General features: G+C 48.1%; 1 protein-coding gene and 2 non-coding genes across 5 annotated transcripts in view; all 3 read right to left on the bottom strand.

Annotated features, from left to right (window-relative positions):
* Atg16l1 (autophagy related 16 like 1) overlaps positions 1–21,637 on the bottom strand; it is a 32,972-nt gene that overhangs the window by 7,770 nt on the left and 3,565 nt on the right. The window contains exons 2-12 of one of the 3 annotated variants that reach the window (XM_004637324.2): positions 20,893–20,986; positions 15,352–15,457; positions 14,698–14,771; positions 13,827–14,078; positions 10,686–10,751; positions 8,163–8,249; positions 7,536–7,592; positions 7,287–7,334; positions 6,560–6,665; positions 4,013–4,118; positions 1,220–1,290 (exon numbers count right to left, since the gene is read on the bottom strand). In XM_004637324.2, coding sequence (XP_004637381.1) covers positions 1,220–1,290; positions 4,013–4,118; positions 6,560–6,665; positions 7,287–7,334; positions 7,536–7,592; positions 8,163–8,249; positions 10,686–10,751; positions 13,827–14,078; positions 14,698–14,771; positions 15,352–15,457; positions 20,893–20,986 — 1,067 coding nt within the window. The remainder of the gene's footprint in view (positions 1–1,219; positions 1,291–4,012; positions 4,119–6,559; positions 6,666–7,286; positions 7,335–7,535; positions 7,593–8,162; positions 8,250–10,685; positions 10,752–13,826; positions 14,079–14,697; positions 14,772–15,351; positions 15,458–20,892; positions 20,987–21,637) is intronic. The other 2 variants (XM_004637325.2, XM_004637326.2) reach the window with 2 other exon arrangements.
* Positions 5,528–5,796, bottom strand: LOC111818386. Its single transcript, XR_002822388.1, has one exon.
* LOC111818385 lies at positions 9,584–9,707 on the bottom strand. Its single transcript, XR_002822387.1, has one exon. It is a non-coding gene; the product is annotated as a small nucleolar RNA SNORA54 (small nucleolar RNA).

Genomic DNA, 21,637 nt, shown 5'->3' with positions numbered 1-21,637 from the left:
TAGCACCAGCTCGTCAACCACCATCTTCCAAACCAGCCCTTCCCCCCTGAGAGTGGGGCACCTCATGTGTACAACGTGCCTCCCTCTGCCCTCGCCCCTGCTACTGGTAACAGCAAAAACAAAGCCCTAGGCACAGCCCAGGCCAGAGTCCAGAGGGATTGTACTCTCCCTGCCCTGCCTCCCTGTGAGCCCACCCCATTCCGGGCACACAGCCCACCCTCCAGCAACCCCTGGCCCAATCCACTCTGCAGCCTTGAGCTCATGGGCCACTGCAGTCCTGCCTTTCCCAACCCAGCCTCTACTGCTGCCAGCTATCCCTGAACTCGCACGGAACCATTCTCTAAAAGCTCTCTGGGCTGGGGGTGAAACCCAGTGCCTGGCAGCATGCACAAAGCCCTGGGTCCGACTGTGGTGCTAGGAGAAGCCCACTCAGCTTCGATGCATACCTGCATCCCTGCATCCCAGGCCTCATCCCAGCCCTCGGCAGCTCCATCTCACACTACCTCTGCACGACAACATGCAGTTCAGAGCTCCTATAACGCTCACTTAAACAGGACTCCCTGAGAGCAGCATCTGAACATACACAAACTCAGCTGTGAGGTGGAATTATGACACTCTAAGCCTGACACACAGAATAAACCTCAGGGTTTGTCAGAGTTTGTCATCTAGCATCCACTTTCTCCTTTCTCTAACAAGGTGAGTTCTGTTGGTGTTAGAGACACGGCTCTCTGTAGTTCAGGCTGACCCTGATCCTCTTGCCTCAGCACCCCAAGTGTTGGGGTAGCAGGTGTGTACCACCATGCTCAGCTAACAACACAGACTTGACTTCAGATATAAAAAATGGCAGAGGGGCTGGGGAGATAGCTCAGTGGAATAAGTGCAAGGGCCTGAGTTCAATCCCTGGTTCCGCCAAAAAAAAAAAAAAAAAAAAAAAAAAAAAAAAAAAAAAAAAAAAAGGCAGAGAAACCAAGTAAGTTACCTTTTCATTTTAAGAATCAGATGCCTTGCTGGGCATGGTGGCAAATGCCTGTAATCCCAGCACTTAGGAGGCAGAGGCAGGAGGATCAGTGTGAGTTCTAAAGCAGCCTGGGATACACAAGGAGTTTGAGACCAGCCTCAACTACATGGCTGAGACTGTCTCAAAACAAACAAAGAAATACACAAATGTCTTATGGCAATTCTTCAAAAATTTCTAAAGTCATAAATACTAGATACTTACAGCACTATCAAATTCAATGCTTGTAATTCCAGCATTACTGCCAGATAGGGCACCCTTAAACTCACATTTGTCTGTATAAAAAGAAAACATTAAGAGAGAGGACATTAAGACAAGTAAGTATGTCACCATGGGGCACTGAAATACAACGAAGGATAGATAGCTCTCTGTCACAACAGGAGCTTCCCTGCATCTTTACAGAGTCAAACTGGAGGACAAACAATATGAAAGGCAAAATACACTGTTAGTCTTTAACAATGACCAATGTTTAAGTAGATGAAGGCTCTGGCATTTGTATGTGTTCTTTCTTTGTTTCTTTTTTGTTTTTTAAAGACAGGATCTTGCTGCACAGTTGTTTAGGTTGGTCTCAAACTCATACAATCTTCCTGCCTCAGGTTTCAGAGTGCTTGAATAGGTATGTTGAAACCACGCCTGCCGTATGTTCTTAAAATGTTAAGACATTTAGTTATTAATTCCCCTTCACAAAAAGGAAGGTATAGGACTTTGTAAAACTGGCATTTTGCTATCTAGAGACATGTCAATCATGTCAATCAAACTAGAGACTCAATTTATTTAGTTCCATTATTCCTCAGTCACCTTTTCTACTTAACTAAAATTAATCTTGGGCTTTGACTAGTATTTGTGCCTGCTACCACTTTTATAGAAACTGACCATTGTATTCAGAATCCATGGTGTGGTAATTTTCACCATGATGTAAACAGAAATTTTTTTTTCCCATAATTTTATTGAGAAACAAATAGCAATGAGACAATTTCAAACCAAACTGGTAGGACAGTTTCAATAATTAACACATTGCATACTCTCTTCCTAGTGGTTAACTGCTGTACAAGATGCGGACAAGATATACTATTTACAAACACCATTAGAACAAATCCTTCTATTCATTAAGAGAATGTAACTATATATCTATCCTAACCATTTTGAATACACAGATACAAAATGGACATTCATCTGTATCTCCTTTTGTTAAGTTCCGTTGTTTGAATATTATAGGTGTGTTAACTCAGCAAAATATTCTAAAAGAGTCCAGTAGCCCATAATAGTATTGGGTCTTCTGCTTGACTGGCAGTGTCAGGAATTGTTGACCTGAGTCCCCTACAACTCAACATCACACCATGGCTTTACTTCTTATACTTTGTTTTTATACTTTTCTGTTGGATGGTTAAGACCAAGGTAAAGCAGGACCTATGCAACAAGAGTTGTAGCTTTTGGGTCTGATAAGGTCAGTGAAATCCCCTCAGGATTTATCCTGAGATCTTGTACCTCAGATTGTAGAACCTTTGTCAGTGTCAGCCATGTGGATGAGTCATGGCCAATGCTTGGTCAATGTGCTCTCTGTGAAAGCCTGAGAGAATGTTTTCTCTCCATGTGACTCTCCTTAGGCACACTCTATACCATCGATCACTTTCCTCTTTGGCCCCATAACCTCCTTGATCAGAAGATTTGGGACACTACCGAGTTACATGATATTACAGTACAAGTTCTCATATGTCCTGAGTCCTCACTGACCTTGGAAGGCTAGGGCCAAAATGTTGGCTTTCCTTGTGACCCTCCTTTTTCTCTAATTTTGGTCTGCAAACTTAGGTTGTTAACCCTCCAGAAGAGAAGCTTATTGTTATTACCATACAACCTAGCCTGTTAAGCTTAACCTCACTATCTGAATATCAAACATCTTAGGCATAACATGGAACAGGTATTTTTCATCAAATATTGGTATGTTGAACTTTAAGTCCCTACAGAATATGATGAAAAAACATTTAAAAATTAGAATATATTTTTAAAAATAGGCATAAAGAATTATATAATTCTTATGTTTACACATAAGTCCAAAAATCTAACCACATACAACCTTGAAGCAGGACAGTCCCACAACATTCCTTTTCCTGTCTCTTGCCATAAACAGAAATTTAAAAAAATTTTATTTAACTAACTAGATAGCAAATTGCCAGTATACCTTAATAAAACAAGCTATTTGCTTTATCTTATTTAGTAGTGCTGGGGTAGAGGTGGAGCCTTGCATATCCTGGGATTGCTCTAGTACTGATCTATACCCCAAGCTGGCTCAAAAGTGGTTTCTATGAGTTCAATCCCTGGTTCTGCCAAAATAAATAAATAAATAAATAAACAAACAAACAAACAAACAAACAAAAAAGTGGTTTCTAAAGAACCCCTAGCCTTACTCTGTAAGGCCATTAGCCGCAATACATGCATATTCAGCAGAATCTGGAGGATGTCAAAATTAAGCCACGCCCACACGAGCCCAAGGCCCTCCTCCTAGGCAATACCCCTTTCCTGAGTTTGTGCATTTTTCCTGGGCCATCACAGTGAACATATTCCAGTTTAATGCACAGTTTTAATTAGAGACTGAACTTTCCTTCTCAAGTTGATGCAATTTTTCAAGATGTTCTCCTAAGTATAAGGAAAATTACCTAAGACTCCTTTTTTTTTTGGGGGGGGGGGCAGAACCAGGTATTGAACTCAGGCCCTTGTGCTTGTCAGGGAAGCGCTTATTCTACTGAGCCAACTCCCCAGCCCCTACCTAAGACTTCCTAACTGAGGGAACCTGTAAAAGCAGTCCTTTTTGTCACTACTGGGGAAATCAGAGCACACACCCACTCAGGTGCAAAAAGAACCTAAAATGCTAACCACGCTTTGGTCAGATGACTCCTTCCACACAATGCTTTACGTTTTAAGGTAATTCAAAGAGTGCCTACTAGCATGGTGGACTGGCTGCCACCAGCACAGCCCCCTTCTGCAGACCCAAATGGCTCTCACCTCCAAACACTTCCCACAGCTTCACCCTCCGGTCCATGCCCCCCGTAGCCAGCACACGGGAACCCGGGCTGAACTGCACCGCGTTCACTTCGCCATCATGTGCATCCTGCAACACAAGCAAGCGGTTACCACCAGCGTGGCCAAGACAGCATCCAATTCTGATCTCAAAGTGCAGGCTCACCCTGACACACAGTGGACTCCTAGCTCAGGGTCCCTGGGACTGATTCTAATACCACCTTACAGTTATAGTGCAACCTTCTCAGACAGGACTCGGAATCAGGGTAGACTGCCTGCCTAAAATGTCTTTGTTTTAATTTTACTTTCTAAGAACGATAACTCAGTAATCTTTGTTTAAAAACAGGCCTACAGGGGCTGATGAGATGGCTCAGTGGTCTAAAGCACCTACTTAGAACAAGCTTAGCAAAGCACAGGGACTGTGTTTCAATCCCCCAGCACCACATGCCAGCCAGCCCCTCCCCCTGGTGGGCTGAGCTGCCCCCCCCACGAATAAATAAAAATTTAAAAAAAAAAAGGCCTACAATTCAAATTCCTCTCTTGTTCCAGATTATTAGGTTTCCCCTCTATCACTAGCTTCTCCTTTTTTTTTTTTTTTTTTTTGTGGAACCGGGAATTGAACTCAGATCCTTGAGTTTGCCAGTCAAGTGCTTATCTACTGAGCCATCTCCCCAGCCCCGACTAGCTTCTCCTTAATTAATATTCAGGGCAATGTATCTGAATATCATGCAGCACACCGCCTTTGACGGTGGGGCTTCCTTGATGACTCCTCTTACGTGCAGATGCCACTCCTACTGGTAGGCACCATCCGTGTTGCAACAGTAGCCTAGAGCTCTCTGTGGGAGCACTGTGCCAGCGCTGTGACCCTGCCAAGCTCCTCATGCTGAGGCCTCAGCCCGCTCTTCTACAGAAATGGTTTAGGCCATCAATACATATATCAGCTGTCATTTTTTAAGAATTTCAGGGGGCCGGGAGATGGCTCAGTAGTATAAGTGCTTGCCTGGCAAGTGCAAGGGCCTGAGTTCAACCTCCAGTTCTGCCAAAAAGACCAAAAAAACCCAAATGCTTCCCAGAAGTCTCTGGGACTTAAACAAACATGGAAATATCAGGCTAAAAAGATGGCACAGGGGCTGGGGAGATGGCTCAGTAGAATAAGCACTTCCCTGGCAAGCACAAGGGCCTGAGTTCAATCCCCAGTTCCGCAAAAAAAAAAAAAAAAAAAAAAAAAAAAAAAAAAGATGGCACATGTGGCTATAAAAAAAGCACCTCATTCTAGAAGGAAAGGAAGGCCTCAGAGAACATCACTGTAACCTACTCTTGCTGCTGGGATCTGCCCCAGAAGAAGACGCCACCCGCAAAGCGCCTGTGACAGGCTGGAAAGAGTGCAGTGTCTTGGTGATGTGACTCCTGTGTTCCCTGGCTGCAGAGACTCTCTAGAGACAGCTCACCAGACTTTTTATCTCCAGGCAATTTTCCCTTTTTGAAAAGTGCCCCAGTGGAGGTCTCAGATTGAAAACTTGAGATCAGGCACCGTCACACCCTCCTGCTGCTCGTCATGCTCCTGCAGAAGTGGTCATGTTGGACCTGAGTCGGCTGTGAACTGCTCACTCTCAGAACACATGATGACAGGGTCCCTGCATGTCAGCCGCTCGGCTACCCCGGCACATGACTCAACTGTGCCAGGAAACACAATGGGCAGCTGGGAGCCAAGGGCAGGGAGAGGACTGTGACGTTCGGCGCATCAGACCTTTTACCAATCATCATTGACCTCTGTGGGGCACCCAGGGCCGCTGTGGAGTCACAGGGGCAGGGTGGGCTACAGAGGGCCCTTTGCCCCAGTCCAGTTCCTCCTCCCACCCGCGACTCTACTCAGAAGCCAAGACTTCCCTGCCAAAGGGGTTCCCCGTGCCTGGAAGCGCCCACAGCTAGCCCATCTCCACAGCACGTCCTCCTGCACAGACAGCAGCCTCGGAGGCCCCCTTTCACCCACCAGCTCCAGGGCAACTCTGAGCTCCTAGTGCTGCCCCGCCCCCCAGCCATAGGCCTGGCACCAGGCCCTTGCTCAGGCTGGTTCACAGATTATCTGTTCGTACCAGGACCCAGCTCTGAATTCTAGGCGACAGTAATTCATTGCAGCCCCCGTCTAGGACATGTGCTGGAGGAAGTCACATACCAGACAGGACTTTTACTTGTGAAGCCAACAGCTGTCCTGCTGGACTCCAAATCGTATCACCTGCCTCTCTACACCAGAGTCACCTGGAGGCAATGCCTGCATAGACTGCCACCCTCTGACTTCGCGCTCATTATTGTCCCCTGCCTCGTTCCTCATGCTGCCCATCTTGTGCCTCTCAGCCAGTCTGGGTACAGAGAACTGGAAGCAATACATTCTATGCTCTAGAGCTGAGCACAACACAGGCCACTGTGGGTGTGCAGAGCCAGCAGGTGTAAGGACCTGGCGTGAAACCACCACCAAAACCCGGGGCAGCCTGCAGCACATAGCAGCCTGCCTGGCAGGCGGAAGGGGCTACTCACCAAGACACACAGGGCCGTGGTCGGGACCCTCACATCTTTCCCGGGCCCAGGACGAGCATCCACATTTACATCCTGGGGGACTGGGAAGGAAGAGACAGAGCGTCTCCTAAGGAGCAACAGAAAGGCAAGTGTGAGACAGGTGGCTGAGGGCTCCTGCTCAGCAAGCTGCAACGAGCCTCCAGATTAACTCCCTTTAGCAGCACTGCCTGTGTCCATAGCTTGCTTCTTCCCCTCCAGGCCCTTCAAACCACAGGACTCACAGAATCAGAAGTGCCCTCACTCAAATCACAAGAAAGGAAGCCAGCGCATGCCCCGGCCTCCTGCTCGCTATCGCGCAGGTTCCGACACAACTTAGAAGAGCCAGCCCGAGCAACAATCGCTCACCCTGCCACTCAACGGCCAGGGAACTTAGCCCGCTTCCCGTAGAGGCGCAGCAGCTCTTTGTATGTTCTTAACACTGCTCTGAAGGTGGTGCTTACACCCGCTATAATCACTCAGTGTACACATGGGCAAGGCAGAGCTGCATACAGGCCAAGAGACAGCGCTGACGCGAGCGCGACGACCGACAAGGAGCTCCCCGGCCAGCTAGCGGGGGTGAGCGGCACTCACTCCTGGGAGCATGCAAAGCATCCTGGTGAGCGTGTGGGCACCTGATGACTGCGGGCACAGCGAGGCTATCAATAACCCACATTCACATGCTGGGCTGAGAGGGGAGGAGTGTTTTCACCTGGCAGCATCAGAAGAATGGTGTCCCAAGAGGGGGGAGTCGGACAGACTAAAGGGAAGGGCCAGAGATCAGCACGCAGCAGGACAAGAGAAAGGAAGGTGAAGAAGAAGGAAGAAGCCAAATGAAGCCAAAATTAAGGCATCTGTATTCTCTGTATCACTGAAATTTTTGTGTAATTTAAAAATAACCCATGTACATATGCTTAGTATATTTATACAAATTTTAAAAAGGAAAGGTCTTCTAACCTACCCAAAGATATTAGTGATAGAATCCAGAAGGCCTCCAGCAGGCTGCGAGAGTCGCTTACTAAAGAGGAGGGGAGGATAGGTTTAAACCTTAGAAACATTTTGCCTCAATAATCAATCAAAACAGCCCATAAAAACAAGTACCCGGGAAGGTGTTTCTCATTCAGTCCCCAAATCCCAGCTGAGAGAGACTCAACACAGCATCTGAGCTGCCAGGAAATAATGGGAAAGGTAGAAGGGAAATCCAGCCTAGAAGTCTTACAAGAAACAAGCTTTCCTAGTATGAAATTAGCTTCCCCAGAAACCAAGCCTTGGACAGGAACCTGTCTAACTGCCATTTCTGGGTATTCATAGCCAATCCCCATTCTCTCAAGCCCTACTCTGGGGTCTTAAACCTCTCAGCCCTGGACCGGAAAGCCATTTGGGCCGTCTTTTAGGAAGTCCGAGGCCACCTGCATCTGCTTCCTTCCCACTCTCCTTGGTGGGGGGATGAGGAGGATGGGCAGCTCCGTGGTGGAGAGGGTGTCTGGGGCTGCAGGGTCTGGGTGCACGACTACGCTCTTCTGTCCACACGTGTGCTGTCACAGTGCCATCGGAACACTCCCTGCCCCGGCCCATCCCGGCTACTCACGAGGCTGCTCTGCTGACGGTTCGCACAGGCGAGGTCTCCTCTGTGTGATCCGAGGTCTCATCAATAATGACTTCAATGTCATCATCCCTGGAAGGAAAAGCAGAAGGCTGTGTCATTGTGCTGAGCAGGACCTTTGTGTTTCATCAGTTCAGCAGAGGCCAACATCGTTTTCTTGTCCCAGACAACCTGGGACTCAGCTGGGATGGCAACAGTGAAGGTGCACTGGAGGAAACAGAAGAGCTGTCACTCTGGAGAAGCAGGAAAAGAATCTGTTCAGCCCCAGATGCTGAGAACAAGTGTCCAAAGCAAACTGTGTGTACTACAGTATCTGTTTTTGACTCTGGACATCTTGCACTTATGTCACCACCTATCAATTCATGCTGCTGACAGACAGAGCCATGAATTCTGAGCGACATCACCCGCTCATGGGAACACACTCCTCTTGCTGGAGTTTCTCCTACCAAATGCAAACAGCCCTGATATTCCGTGTCCTCCATGTTTTTACAGGCTGTGTCTTCTTGACCAAGGGGAAAGCAAATGATTACTTTGGTTTTGCTGACTTCCTACTAAGCTGCAATCTTCACAGAGAAGAAATAAAATGCAATCGCCCAACACTTTTATCATCCACTGCTTGGTTTCTTAAGCTCTCAAAACCAAGACTTTGCCTTTTCTATGAATTATGAGGAGTATGTGAATATATACTTAGGATTTTGTGACCAAGCAAGTTAAACCATATCAAAGTAAATTTACAATCCTTTATTTAGTCTAGGCCTACACAGCCTTGCCCCACACTCTTGGGCAGGATGTAGAAGAAAACAAACAAGGAAATCCAGGCTGTGCCCGAGCTTTCCTGGCTGCTCTTCACACACCCAAGTGTGTGTGGGTCACCTGTGCTCACCGAGTACGGCATGGCAGAGGAATGCAGGAGCCAAGAGTGAAGCCCCGACAATGCCACTCACCATGTTTGTGGTAGGGCGTGTGAACCATCTTGTCTCCCTGGTGGTAGCACATGCATGAATGGCCCATCAGGTGGCACGCAACAGTGCCACCTTGCACCTACCTCCAGTGGCTCAACATTTTATGGCCCTGGAAGGCCTGGAACTGCACAGGGACTGTGACCGCAGGAAACAAAATACAATCACTATGAAAACCCTCTGAAGATGCACTAGAATGAACCTAGGGGTGCACACGCCCGGCTAGGTGCCCTTCCTTGGCCCCAGGCGGGGCACACCTTTTTTTTTTGGGGGGGGGTGTTGAAGAACTGCCGCAAGCGCAAGGCCCATCGGGACTACAAAGTGAGCGGGAGCCACCCTAACAAGTGAGGCCCTGTCTTCAAGCAGATTAGGAAAAGCTCCACAACAGACTCAAGTTCTTTTGCTTTAAGAGTTTGCTCTAACATTTATTTTATTTTTTTTTTCCCCATTTGTCTCCAGTTCCTGAAACTGAAAGACAGGAGTGTCAGTCAGTCATGTTCACTGGAATTGCTGTGGCACTAGAATGGAACCCATTAGCTACAACCAAGTTAAAAGGTTACGAGTAGTGCGGTTGCTCTCACATTACTTCAGAGGTCTTCAATTACATTTCAAAGATTTAGCAAAGGGCTGGGGAAATGGCTTAGTGAAATAAGCGCTTCCCTGGCAAGTGCAAGGGCCTGAGTTCAATGCCCGGTTCCGCAAAAAAAAAAAAAAAAAAAACACACACACAAAAGATTTGGCAAAACTTGCCCTTATATGTCATAAACCAAACACTAGGAGGACAAACCTCAGGCCAGGTTACATGATGAGAGGCCCAATAAAGGCAGACAAGTGACGGAAGTGTCAACAAGAAACAGAGATGATGCCTGTGCAGGAAGCAAGATTCACACTCACCACTGAAGCTGATGAGACATGTAAACAGGAACACAGTGTGTGTGTGTGTGTGTGTGTGTGTGTGTGTGTGTGTGTATCTTTTTGAGACAAGGTCTTGCTATGCCCTTCAGGCTGGCCTTGAGCTTACTCTGTAGCCCAGCGTGTCCAAGGATCCTCCTGCTTCAGAGGATGAGTGCCAGGATTACAGGTATGAGCCACCACACCTGGCAGGAACAGTGTTTCTGTAACATAATTTGGATACATGTTCTGAAAATGTTGCACTTGTCTTTTCTTAGTACTGGGGATTGAACTCAGGACCTTGCATTTGCTAGGCAGGTGCTTATGCCTCTGAGATATCTCTCCAACCTGCTAAAAATTTTGACTAGACCATTTTTTTATAATTTTTTGCCCAGGTAAATAAACAGAAATAGGATCAAAGACCATTTCCAGGTTTTTCTAAGTGTAGAATCAAAAAACACCAATACATAACTAAAACGGCATGCAGTTGCTAGTTTTCGGGTGTTAGTAGTATTACACTTTGCTTTTCTGCCTTTAGCTTTTTAGGTCTATTTCCAAAACCTGCAAAGTGGTTCTATAAAAATAAAGACATTATAAAACTATTTAAAGCAAGACAAGGCATCAAGAGCAGAGCTTTGAGCAGCTGATTTCTACTCACGGTTCAACTGGCAGAGGCTCCTTTGCTGCTTCCGCAAGCTCTTTCTGAAGTCGTGCTTGCCGCCGCCTGTTTTAAAACAAAAGAGCCCTGTTCAGATCTGCGTGGGGTTTGCTCTCAATAATCTAATCTCACAGGGCGTGGTGATGCACACTTGCAATCCCAGCACTCGGAGGCTGAGGCAGCCCAGTTTGAGACCAGTCTGGGCTGCAAAGTGAGACCCTGCCTCAACCCCCCCCCACCACCAAAAAAACAAAAACAAAAAAAAAAACAAAACCCTACTCTCTCCTGGTTCCAATGACACAACTGGAATATTCAGTGCATCTAAAACAACAGCCCCCTGGGCAAAGGTGCCCCATGTCACAAACCCCAAACACTGCTGAGGCTCCCCAGGAACACGGCTTCAGAGTAAGAACTGGAGGAGAGTGTTATCAAAGCAAGCTATGCACTAGGCAGGGAAGAGGCTGGCCAGGGCCTTAAGGGACAGAAAGCTGCTCCAGATGTATTGAGGGCGAGACCCGGCTGTGACTTGGCTCATGCAATCCATAGAATCCTCCCAAAAGCCCAGTGACCTAAGCAGTCCCCCCAGTGCCCATGGGCCTCGGGTCCTGGGACAATCCTCCCCAGGAGACAGAGGCCCCTCAAGACCCTGTAAAAGTGGCGCAGTATCCTCTGTGGAGAAACACCATGAAGAAAAAAAAAAAAAAAGAGAAATACCATGAAGGCATTGAAAAGGCAATGGAATAGCGTTATACTTGGAGGAGAAAACTGCTCGACCAAAGAGAACGTTCAAAAATTCAGCTTGGTCAACATAATTAATTACATGTTACCTCATAAATAGCTTGCCATTCTCTTCATTTTTGTTTGGGAAGGAATAGTTAATGTTGGTTCAATCTATTGCTACAGACTCATAAGTGGTCATTTTACAGGATGCATAATCAATGTAAATTTTTTTTTAAAATTTATTTATTTATGTGGGGGGGCAGCTCTGGCCACCAGGGGGCGGGGCTGGCTGGCATGTGGTGCTGGGGGATTGAACTGTGGTCCACGTGCTTTGCTAAGCTTGTTCTAAGTAGGTGCTTTAGACCACTGAGCCATCTCACCAGCCCCTAAGGAATACCTTTTTTTTTTTTTTTTCTGGAACCGGGGATTGAACTCACACCCTTGCGCTTGCCAGGGAAGCATTTATTCTACTGAGCAATCTCCCCGGCCCCATAATCAATGTAAATTTTAAAAAAATTTATAGTTTTAAAATAGTCACACAGGCTGGCCAAATAGCTCAGCGGATTAAAGCACCTGCAAGCAGGCGCTGGGGCCAGGGGCTTGATCCCTGGGCCTGCCATGCTGGCCCTGCCCCCGGGGCGCACAAGAGGGCAGTTGAGACTGGGCGTGGTGGCATGAGCCTGTAATCCTAGCTCTTGGGAGGCTGTGAACAGGTGGATCATTAGAGTCCGATCTAGTTGTGAGACCCTGAACACCCTGTAGGCCCTTCCCTAAAATAGAAAAAATAAATAAAATAGTCACACAGCTAAAACCAAAAGGACACAGTATTTGCACAGGAAACTTACAATACTCTACTGTATTTGAGACCATTCTAGATGACATAAATGCTATGTAAATAGTTATCACAGGGTCACTTTGGCCCTCCCTCCCATTCTTTCTGCTAAGCCAGAGCTGCTTGTCAACACCAATTGCTCAGTCTTGTGACTTCCGTGGCCTCTCAGGGATGACTCTCCAGTGGAGAAATGCCCTCTAGGTGACTGTCAGAATCTCAGGAAGAGATAAGGGTACCTTACTAGAATTAGGGTGAAAATTAAATTTTCCAGGAAAGATTACAAGAACAGAATTTACCCAACTACCCAGAGGTAGGAGAGCTAACTCATGAATTGCCGTGAGGGTGAAGCAGCATCAGGCATGGGGAGGACAAGAGCAGCACTGGCGCACAGGAAGCACCCGGCCGTCAAGCCACCAAAGCCCACTCTCTCTTCAGGCCCTCCCTTCCCACAGGGCAGGCACGGGATAAAGCCCCGGAGGGTGAGGGAAGGACCAGTATTTCTGCTGCATCCTGAGCACCTCCTGTGTAGCAGCTCCCATGCCTGTTGTGGAGACCCATGCACAGGCCACCATGGGAAGTGGGGCACACATGAAGGGCTATTTCCAAACTGTGCCCTCTGTTCACGACCGGACAGGCAAAAGCTGAGGCAGAAAGGTGGTGGGGACCACAACACACACGGGAAGTGAGGCTGGCAGAAAATGGGCAGCGAGGGAAGGCCCTGAGGATTAAAGCACCTGCAAGCAGGCGCAGGCCCTATACCTGCTGTCACAGATACCTCAAGGACAGTCCTTGGAACACACTTCCAGGGGATGAATGAAGAACAGCAGCAACTAAAGCAAGTCCCTTTGGAAAGTCCCCACTGCCTACTGCAGCCTGGGACCCTCGGGGGGCTTCTTGTAACCACTGGCCCTGCCCCACGCCCTGCGCTGGCTGCCTGTTGGGGTGGTGAGGCATGCAGCCAACCTCTCACTGCCAAGAGTGCCATGACATGAGCTTTAGCCAGGCACGGGGGCCCACATCTGTACTAGCAGCTACTCAGGAGGCTGAGGCAAAGGATCACCAGTTTGAGGAAGGCCTGGACATGTAGTTAGATCCTCCCTCAACATAAAAAAAGTGCTGGATATGTAGCTTTACGGTAGAGCGTGTGCTTAGCAGGTCTGAAGGCCCAGGCTCAATTTCCAGCGTCACAAGCAAAACAAAGACAAAAAGACAATGTTATGAAATGTAGAAAAACATAAAAGGAGAAAACAGAAATCATCATCTCACCACCAAATAAACAAGACGACACAGCAATGAACTCCACTGGGAACCTCACTCTGTGCTCCTGTAAGAGTAATCTTCAAGTGTAGTGGGAAGACCTGCTTCACAGGTGTGTGGAGGCCAAGGTAAAGCGCCAGCCTTCCTAAGAGTATAGCCCAGTACCTCCTGGGAGGTCTTCTTTTGCTCAGCTTAGAGTGTATCCTCGCAATTGCAAATTTTCTTTTATTTCCACTATCGTTATTTCTAATTGCACTACGTTTTCTGCGTTCCTCTGCAAGCTGCTTTTCAAAGAACTAGGTTGTACTTTGCTTAGTGGTGTGCAGGCCCACCTGGAATCTTTTTCGTTCTCAGCATTGAGGCGGTTGGCCTCTTGGGCCTTCTCAGCCATCCACCTGGTGACCAGCTCCTGGTTTTCCTCCGCAGTTTTCCTCAGTTTCTCCTCCAAGGCAGTGAAGGTGATCTGCAGGGCATCATACTCGTCCTTCAAGGTCTGGTTGGCTATCTCAAGGTCCTGGAGCTTGCTGCGCAGGTCCAGGCACTCTGTCTCCAGGTCAGAGATAGTCTGCAAACATTCTGTGATCCTGAAAGCATGACATGAGAGGCATCCCTCGCCAGGGCCCAACTGTGTGGGCCCCAGCCAGGAGCAGGAACACGGGCCACCACCACAGGACGGTCCTTTTGGGAAATACCTGGGGCGAGGCTCCTGCTGACCACACATGAGCAGCAAAAGCAGGCTCCAGGGAAGCAGGACAGGAAAGGGAGTTTCGGATGCTTGCACAGGGGTACCAGGACTTGGGAGTCCCCCAGCTCTAGGTACAAAAACCCCAAGTCCCTGTTTTCTAATCTTCCAGGTTTTCTCCTGATCAAAAATGGTCCTGCTCACAAAGGACCACACTCATCCCAACGGCCATGAGCTCAGATGTTGTGGTCCCAAATTTACCATAGGAAGACACCAGTGTCCCCATGCAGTGGCCACAGGACAGCTGTGAATGCCCTGAACATCAAGGCCTTGGCTACTACCCTAAGAGCATGCTGGGAGTCCTTCTCAGAGCTCACAAGGTCTCCAGACTGTAGGCACTGCAGTGGCCCTTGCTGAGTGCGGCATGGCCACCAGCTATGTTCTCAGGAGCACAATTGAACATCACATGTGACACCCGTGCCCATTCCCTCCAGGCCCTAGGACGCCAATTCTCAACTTACTTGGCTTCATTCATTTGCATCTCCTTGTCCTTCTGCTGCATCTGGTTATTCAGGTCGATCACCAACTGAGCTAGCTGAAAAATAAAAAGAAACTCATAAACGAGAGACCTTAGGGCCTCGCCTGCAAGTTACACAGCGAATGACTGGTATATTTTTAAGCAAGAAAAGATGCTGTAGATTTGGGCAAAGGCACCAAGAAGAGGGTGGTGGCAGAGAGCAGAAGGGCTGATGGGGCAGGGGCTGTGTGGGATCTGCCTGCTGCTCCCTGCAGACACCTGTCTCACCCTCACCCAGCTGGATGGGCAGTAAATTCCACTTCCTCAGCTGAAGCTTGCCCGTAGACCCCCATCTACAGTGAGCACAGAGACAGTCTTTCTAAAGTACCAGAGATTGCACTCAAGCTTCATGAAAGACGCTCTTCAGTGATCAGGCAATCAGCTCTTTGTTCTCAAAAGCTTCTTCACTGCTGGGTGGGGGGTGGGGGTCTGGCTTGCCTCTTGCAGAGGGGCCTTGAACTTCCGGGTAGTTTTGCTTGGTTTTCACTCCCTTCAGGAGAGCTGCGGCCCTCGCTTTGGGGGGAGAGGGCTCTCCTATATTCACAGGTAGGACTCTCACAGGGAGCAGAAGACAGATGTGGAACGGGGTGACCTTTACCTCCCCACGTTTCTTGTGTAATTCAGTCAGTTCTTCCTGATGTTTAATCCTCAGCTGGGCCATTTCTTGTAGCTGACTGTCATTCCACGTGCCATCATGACCAGGACTAAGTCACCATCAGACAGATTGAGAGAACGTGCGACAAAGAAGGGAATCAGACCATACCTCTACAATCAGGCAGTGGAACAGTAACTTTACAATTTCAAAAATACACACAGACACACGGTCAAAAATCACTCTAGTGACCCCACAGCCTCAGCTGTTGTGAGACACTGTGAGTGGAAAGTAGGAGGCGTGAGGTACAGGAAACCAAACTCGAAGGCCCCACTAGCCAGGCCAGGAAATACAGGCTGCGCTCCTGGTGAGGAGTAGGTACTACAGACAGCTAAGCCAGTTAGAAACATCACAGGCAGTGGGACAAGCTCTCAGAAGGTCAGTGTAGAGACAACTGTGGTGGGCATATTGATCAAATGGGTAAGCAATCACTGAAGGTCAGGCTTGAAAAAGAGGATGACCACACCCACACACCCCTAGGGATGAGGGGCAGTGACTGATCTTCTAAATAGGCACCCATCAGCTGGGATGGAGGACCACACCCTGTTACCCACCCCCAAGTCCTTGTCCTTCCCAGGTGCACTAGCTACGTGACTTGCTTACCCATTTGATCAATATAAACTAAGTGATTACACTTGGAATTATTAGGTTCCTCACATTGGACTCTGCCCAACCTAAAGAGAAAATAGTCAGTAGACCACTGGTCTGTTTCAACAAAAAGCCCTCATTCAGCCTGCAGATCAAAATAAATCTGTTCATCAAGATGATTATCAGACTGGTAAATCTACAGAATGTCACACTATAAATCAGCAAATACTGTCATCCTACATTTCCCCCAGGGGCTTCCAGCCGAGGCTCCAAACCCACCAAGGGGCCTCTCTCTTGCCCACAGGAGCAAGTTCTCTGCCTTAGCTCTCGGTCAACAGCCTTCTCACCCTTTACCAGTCTGTACCCAATGTGAAATAAAGATGTCACTGTTTGCTTTGATCCTGCCGCCCAGTGGTCTTGGTCGTCCCTGGGGTCTCACCTAGCAGTGATCTTATTGGCTGACCATACTTTCGTGCCACCTCACACCCACCATGTGATTTCCCGTTGGCAAATCCATCACCTAAGCAACTATGTTATAATCTTATGGCTGCTTACAGTTCTGTCCCACCTCAGGCTGCCTCACTCAGTGGCTTTGTTCTATAAAACTCCCTTGAGAAGCCAGGATCTCGGGCTGCCCACTCACGAGGATCTTCTTCTGTATCCTTAGGCTGACTCTTTCTTTCAATAAGGACTCTTAACCCCTGTTGTCTTAGAATCCATTCTTTAACTTTAGAGACATGAACTCAGTGTATGGGACCATCGAGGAGCTTGGCAGTTCTGTTTCCCTTATATTCTTTGGAGGTCCTCTATCACTCCTGTATCACTGGGAAACCTGAGCAGCTAGCAGTTCTGTGTTCCACCACTGCCAAGTGCTGGTGGGCCTGCCATGTACAGGCACTGCTGGCACTGAAGTGAAGGCAGCCACCCAGCTCTGCTCGCATGCAGCTGCTGGTCAGGAGCACACGGACGGTCAGCAGGTGTGCACAGGTCATGTGCCGCGAGCAAGTGAGTGGGCAAGGAACAGAACCGCCGGGATCTTGAAGGACAAGCCACACAAACCCCTGGGGCACCCTGAGCTGCAGGCCTGGAAGAAGGCATAGCGCCAATGTGCAGAGGGAAGGAGCAGAGGCTGAGGAAGTGGGGCAACCGCTGGGGGTCTGGGAGCACCTAGCGCGCCACTGTGTAGCCCAGAGGCAGGAGGGCATGCTCACACTGTGCCCATGACAGCAGACAGCCCTGGAGCCTTGGGAATTGAGACTGCTTCCTGAGCCAGCACAGCCTTGGAAATTTTGCCCACGGATCTGCACAGTATCTCAGAAACAAGGAGCCTGAGACAAAGAAAAATTTTGAGATCTTCAATTACAAAGGCCACAGGGTGGAGGGACAGATAAGGGAAGTTAATCAGTTAACAGCCACAGGGAGAAGTTTTTATGCTGAAACCTTGACTTACATCCATGACAGCAGACCGCCCCACCCTGTCTACCTGGCACCCTCTGGACTTGGGCCTCTCACAAGTCCAGAAGCAATGGCTTCCGGTTAGGGGTTGCCCTCCTATCCCAAGCTTTCCCCATGCTGCTGCTAGTGTCCTCCAAAGTCTACACAAGATGCTCTAGCTCTGCCCAGAGGACATTTGCCAACTGCAACTTCCCTGTAGCTGGTAGCTGTGGGAAGGTGTCCTAGTCCCGGGGGCCTCCCTAGTCTGGGTATCATCTTTGACTGTTCAATAAACCCTTCTACTCCAGAGAGCCCCTGTGCCAGGAGACTCTCCTGACCACTACAACTAACTGATGGCTTGGGAGAAGGTCTTGGCTAGTGACAGGTTCCAGCCCGAGTACAGGCTGCTAAATTATCATGGTCCTGAATCAACATGGCTGAATCCCCAAAATAGCAGCTTGTCTTCCCAATGACCACTTCCTCCTCCCGCCCCAGCCCAGGCCTGGATATAGCTTCCTTTACCTTTCCCATGTACACAAGGGAGCCCCCAGTCAGTTCCTTGTCTGTCACTGGACCAGCCCCTCAAACTGGCCCCTAGCAGAAGTCCCTAAAGTCCCAGCCTTCCTCTTTCAGGTCAGAGGATCCCCCATCCCCCTGCCATCGATCCTTTCTGTGTCCTACTCAGTGGCAATAAAGGCCTTTTCCATCCTTTCCTTTTACTTCTGCCACTGCCAAGCCACAGAAAAACCTGACAGAGCTTCAGATGAGTGTTACCAGACCACACTGGGTGGGTGAACTTGCTGCGCCAGAGCAGCTCAGTGCAGAATAGGCTGGGCACTAGGTCTGTAGGTCTGAAGGAAAAGGGACCCACTCTGAGCTCTAACACCATAAAAACTAACAAAACAACTGACAGTATAAAAACCTTTCCTAATTTTACTTCACATATCTAAACACAAAAGATAGTTGAGACAGACTGCAACTGCCCTAATGTTAGCCCAGAAAGCATCAACTAAGAGAGTAGAAAGTGGAACATACCGTAAATGAAATGTCTAAATTAGGAAGATTAGAAAGTATCAAAAAAAAAAAAAAAAGAAAGTATCTATCAAGCTCCTTAGTGAAATGCAAAGCAATGTGGAACAGGCAAAACAAAAGATGTAGCCCCTCCTACGTAGCAGGCATTATAGATTCATGAGAACTAGTAACAAGAAAGTCAAAAGCTGAATGTGGTTGGGCAAGGTATGATTCCAGCCTATGGCTGAGCCAAGAGGATTACCTCTGGAGTTGAGGCCATCCTGGGCTACAGGAGGAGACCCTGTCTCAAAAAAACCAACCAACCAATCCAAAGTATTAACTGTACTCAGGAAGAGACTTTCTGTACAAAGACAGTTGGGAAGGGCTGGAGAAGAGGAGCTGGAGAATTTCCTAGGAAAGGGCATCATAGACAAAAAAAAATCAAGCAAGGGTGCTAAGGACCTGACCAGCCCCTTCAACTTCTAGGCCCAGACAGAAAGCACATAGGCCACTGGCGTGCTCAGGGCTGCCAAGCAAGTCCCACCCACAGTGAGTCTCCTCGCAGGTCTGCAAGAATGTGGTAGTCTGGAGGAGTCCCAGGAATTACCTAAGGATCTCTCAAAACTCCAGCAGGGTAGGGCGGGGAGAATCAGGATTCCACATTTCTAAGACACTGGGTGGGGTGGGGCAGGCCAGTGAAGATGCTGACAGAGGAAAATCTCAGATGTCCAGGAATTCAAAGGCTGCCTGGGCAGCACAGAGAATCCTCACCTCAAAATTAAGTTTAAGGGAACTAGAATGAAATGGGCATAAGCTAAGGAGAAAACCAGGGCAGGAGGAAGGAAACATGCAGTAACAGGTGAGCTGCTCCACCCTTGAAAGCAGACCTGACCTTCTTCACCTCTGCAAGCCAAATGCCTGGCCAGCTGCAGTCACAAAAACCTACAACAGTGAAAACCTTGCCTTGTTGCAGATCAAGATGACAGGTTGGGGCAGTGAAACAAATGTAACCCAAGACTGGGGAAAGAAGAACCAAGACTCAAGGTGACTGTACACAGGGAGAGGCAGGACACCAAGAGAAAAAGGAAGTGCAGATGGCGCATGCATGTGTGGAGGACAGGACACCATTAATAGAAATGAGGCTGTCAGGACAGGCTCATTATGCGTCAGGTCTGAGGGAGCAAAAGACTTTCAATAAAGTGACCTGCCCAATGAAATCCAGCTACAAGACTTGTCCCTTGTTTACTTACAATACCTTCCCAAGCAAATGAGTTTCACTGATCCACAAATATAATCACCAAGAGCCTCCTACACATAAGTGTACCTGGACACTACCGCTAGCCTCTTAAATACTACAGAGGGCCCCCAGGGCCACAGCCAGGCAGCACCCCTTGAACTGTTAGTGAGGATGGAACAGGTCAGTGGAGGATGCTGCGCTCTGGGTCTCTTGCCATCCTGCCACCTCCCAGGAGGTCATCTGGCCTGGTGAGGAAGCACACGGGCAGCCATCCAGCAGATCCATGTGTAGGGCAGGAGTAATGAAATCAGTGTTCGTGAGCCTTAAATTACCAAGCTTGTTTCACAGTTGCTACGTGTTACCCAACGTGTGAAGAAGAGGACAGACTTTCAGAGTGGGAGTGGGCACTGTTCCCACACAAACCACCAAACACGCAAGCATCATGAACATCAGGGAAAGAGGGCGACCCTGTTTATGCTGCTCTGAGGAAGGCCAGCTTTCAGATGTTCTGACCACAATCTTTGAAAAATACAGCAAATATATATAAGTAATCCAGTAAACAAGCAGCCACATGAACATACATCTATTTAATGCAACAAGACTTCATGTACTTTTCTAAACTATTCATAAAAGAAACAAACTCTTGCTGCAACCTGTGGATTTGATTTCATAAGCTAATGCTGAAAAACACCAGGTTATAAAGGATCAATTAGAACCACAGTGGCAGGGCCTGGGCCCCGGCCCACGCTGACTGGGCATGGTGGTGTGTGCCTGTGATCTCAGCACTTGGGAGGCTGAAAACAAGAGAATCACTGCAACTCCAATCTACGGAGTGAGATCCTGTAGATCCCACAACAAATACATTAAAAAAAAAAAAAAGAACCACAGTGGACAAAAACCAGTTTGCTTTTGTGGGTCAATTCTGTATTACCAAGAGCTCTGTAAATCTACTCAGAACACTTGTCTCTGGTTACTCCAGATGCGCAGCTTGGTGGGTGAGAAGACAACTTGACCCAGGTCTACCACATGAATCACCTTAAGAAATTTCTCAAGCTGAGAGCATGCACTGTTCGGCCTTCCAGATCTGTATATATCTTTTGAACAATTTAAGTTACTTACTTTACTTTTGGAGAAGTGACAAGTGAACTGAGACAAATTTCAAATACAAGTTTAGTTTAAAAAATAGTGCTAATAATTTAAGGTTAGTTTCAAAATACCTTATCTCATGCCGGTTTGGTGTATCATGCTTTTCAGCTTGTAGTTTCTGGGCCAACACTGAATGAAGATCCGACTTTTCCAGCAACTTGTTATCTGTATGCACAAAAAAGGTTAGACAGTGTGTTACTTACTATACCAGTTATAGCCTACAACAGACGACCTAGGTAGGCTTCATCTTTATTAGGATGCGTTACTCTTTGTCATCTATTACAGCAATTATATGAAATCTAGAACACATTCCTTAGATGCCTAAGGAATGGCCTAAGCTTGAGCGCCCCAGCCACAGAAAGCTACAGGTAAACACCTACACTTGTCCTGTCTACTAAAGGGAGTTGAAATTGCTAGATCAGGGCACTAGGAGTACAAATGCAAATGAAGAGCCCCCCCCCCCCCAGGAGCTCCCATCTAATGTGGCCAACTACAAAAAAGGTACAGAGCAGAATGATTCTGTTCTCACTGTGTAGGCGGCTTCAGGCATAAAGACATCTGAGTTCAGTGTTAAAAGACAATAGTCCAGCTGGGCCTGGTACCTGCAATCCCAGCACTCAGGAGGCTGAGGCAGGATGATCCTTGGAGTTCCAGACCAGCCTGAACTGCATGAGACCTTGTCTCAAAAACACACACACAGGGACTGGAGAGATGGCTCAGTGGTCTAAAGCACCTACTTGAAACAAACTTGGCAAAGCACAGGGACCGCGGTTCAATCCCCAGCACCACATGCCAGCCAGACCCGCCCCCTGGTGG

The sequence above is a fragment of the Octodon degus genome, unplaced genomic scaffold, assembly GCF_000260255.1.
Source record: "Octodon degus isolate 3935 unplaced genomic scaffold, OctDeg1.0 scaffold00089, whole genome shotgun sequence".
Taxonomy (NCBI): Eukaryota; Metazoa; Chordata; class Mammalia; order Rodentia; family Octodontidae; genus Octodon; species Octodon degus.
The sequence above is the reverse complement of the archived record's forward strand: the minus strand, read 5'-3'. Positions and strand labels throughout refer to the sequence as shown.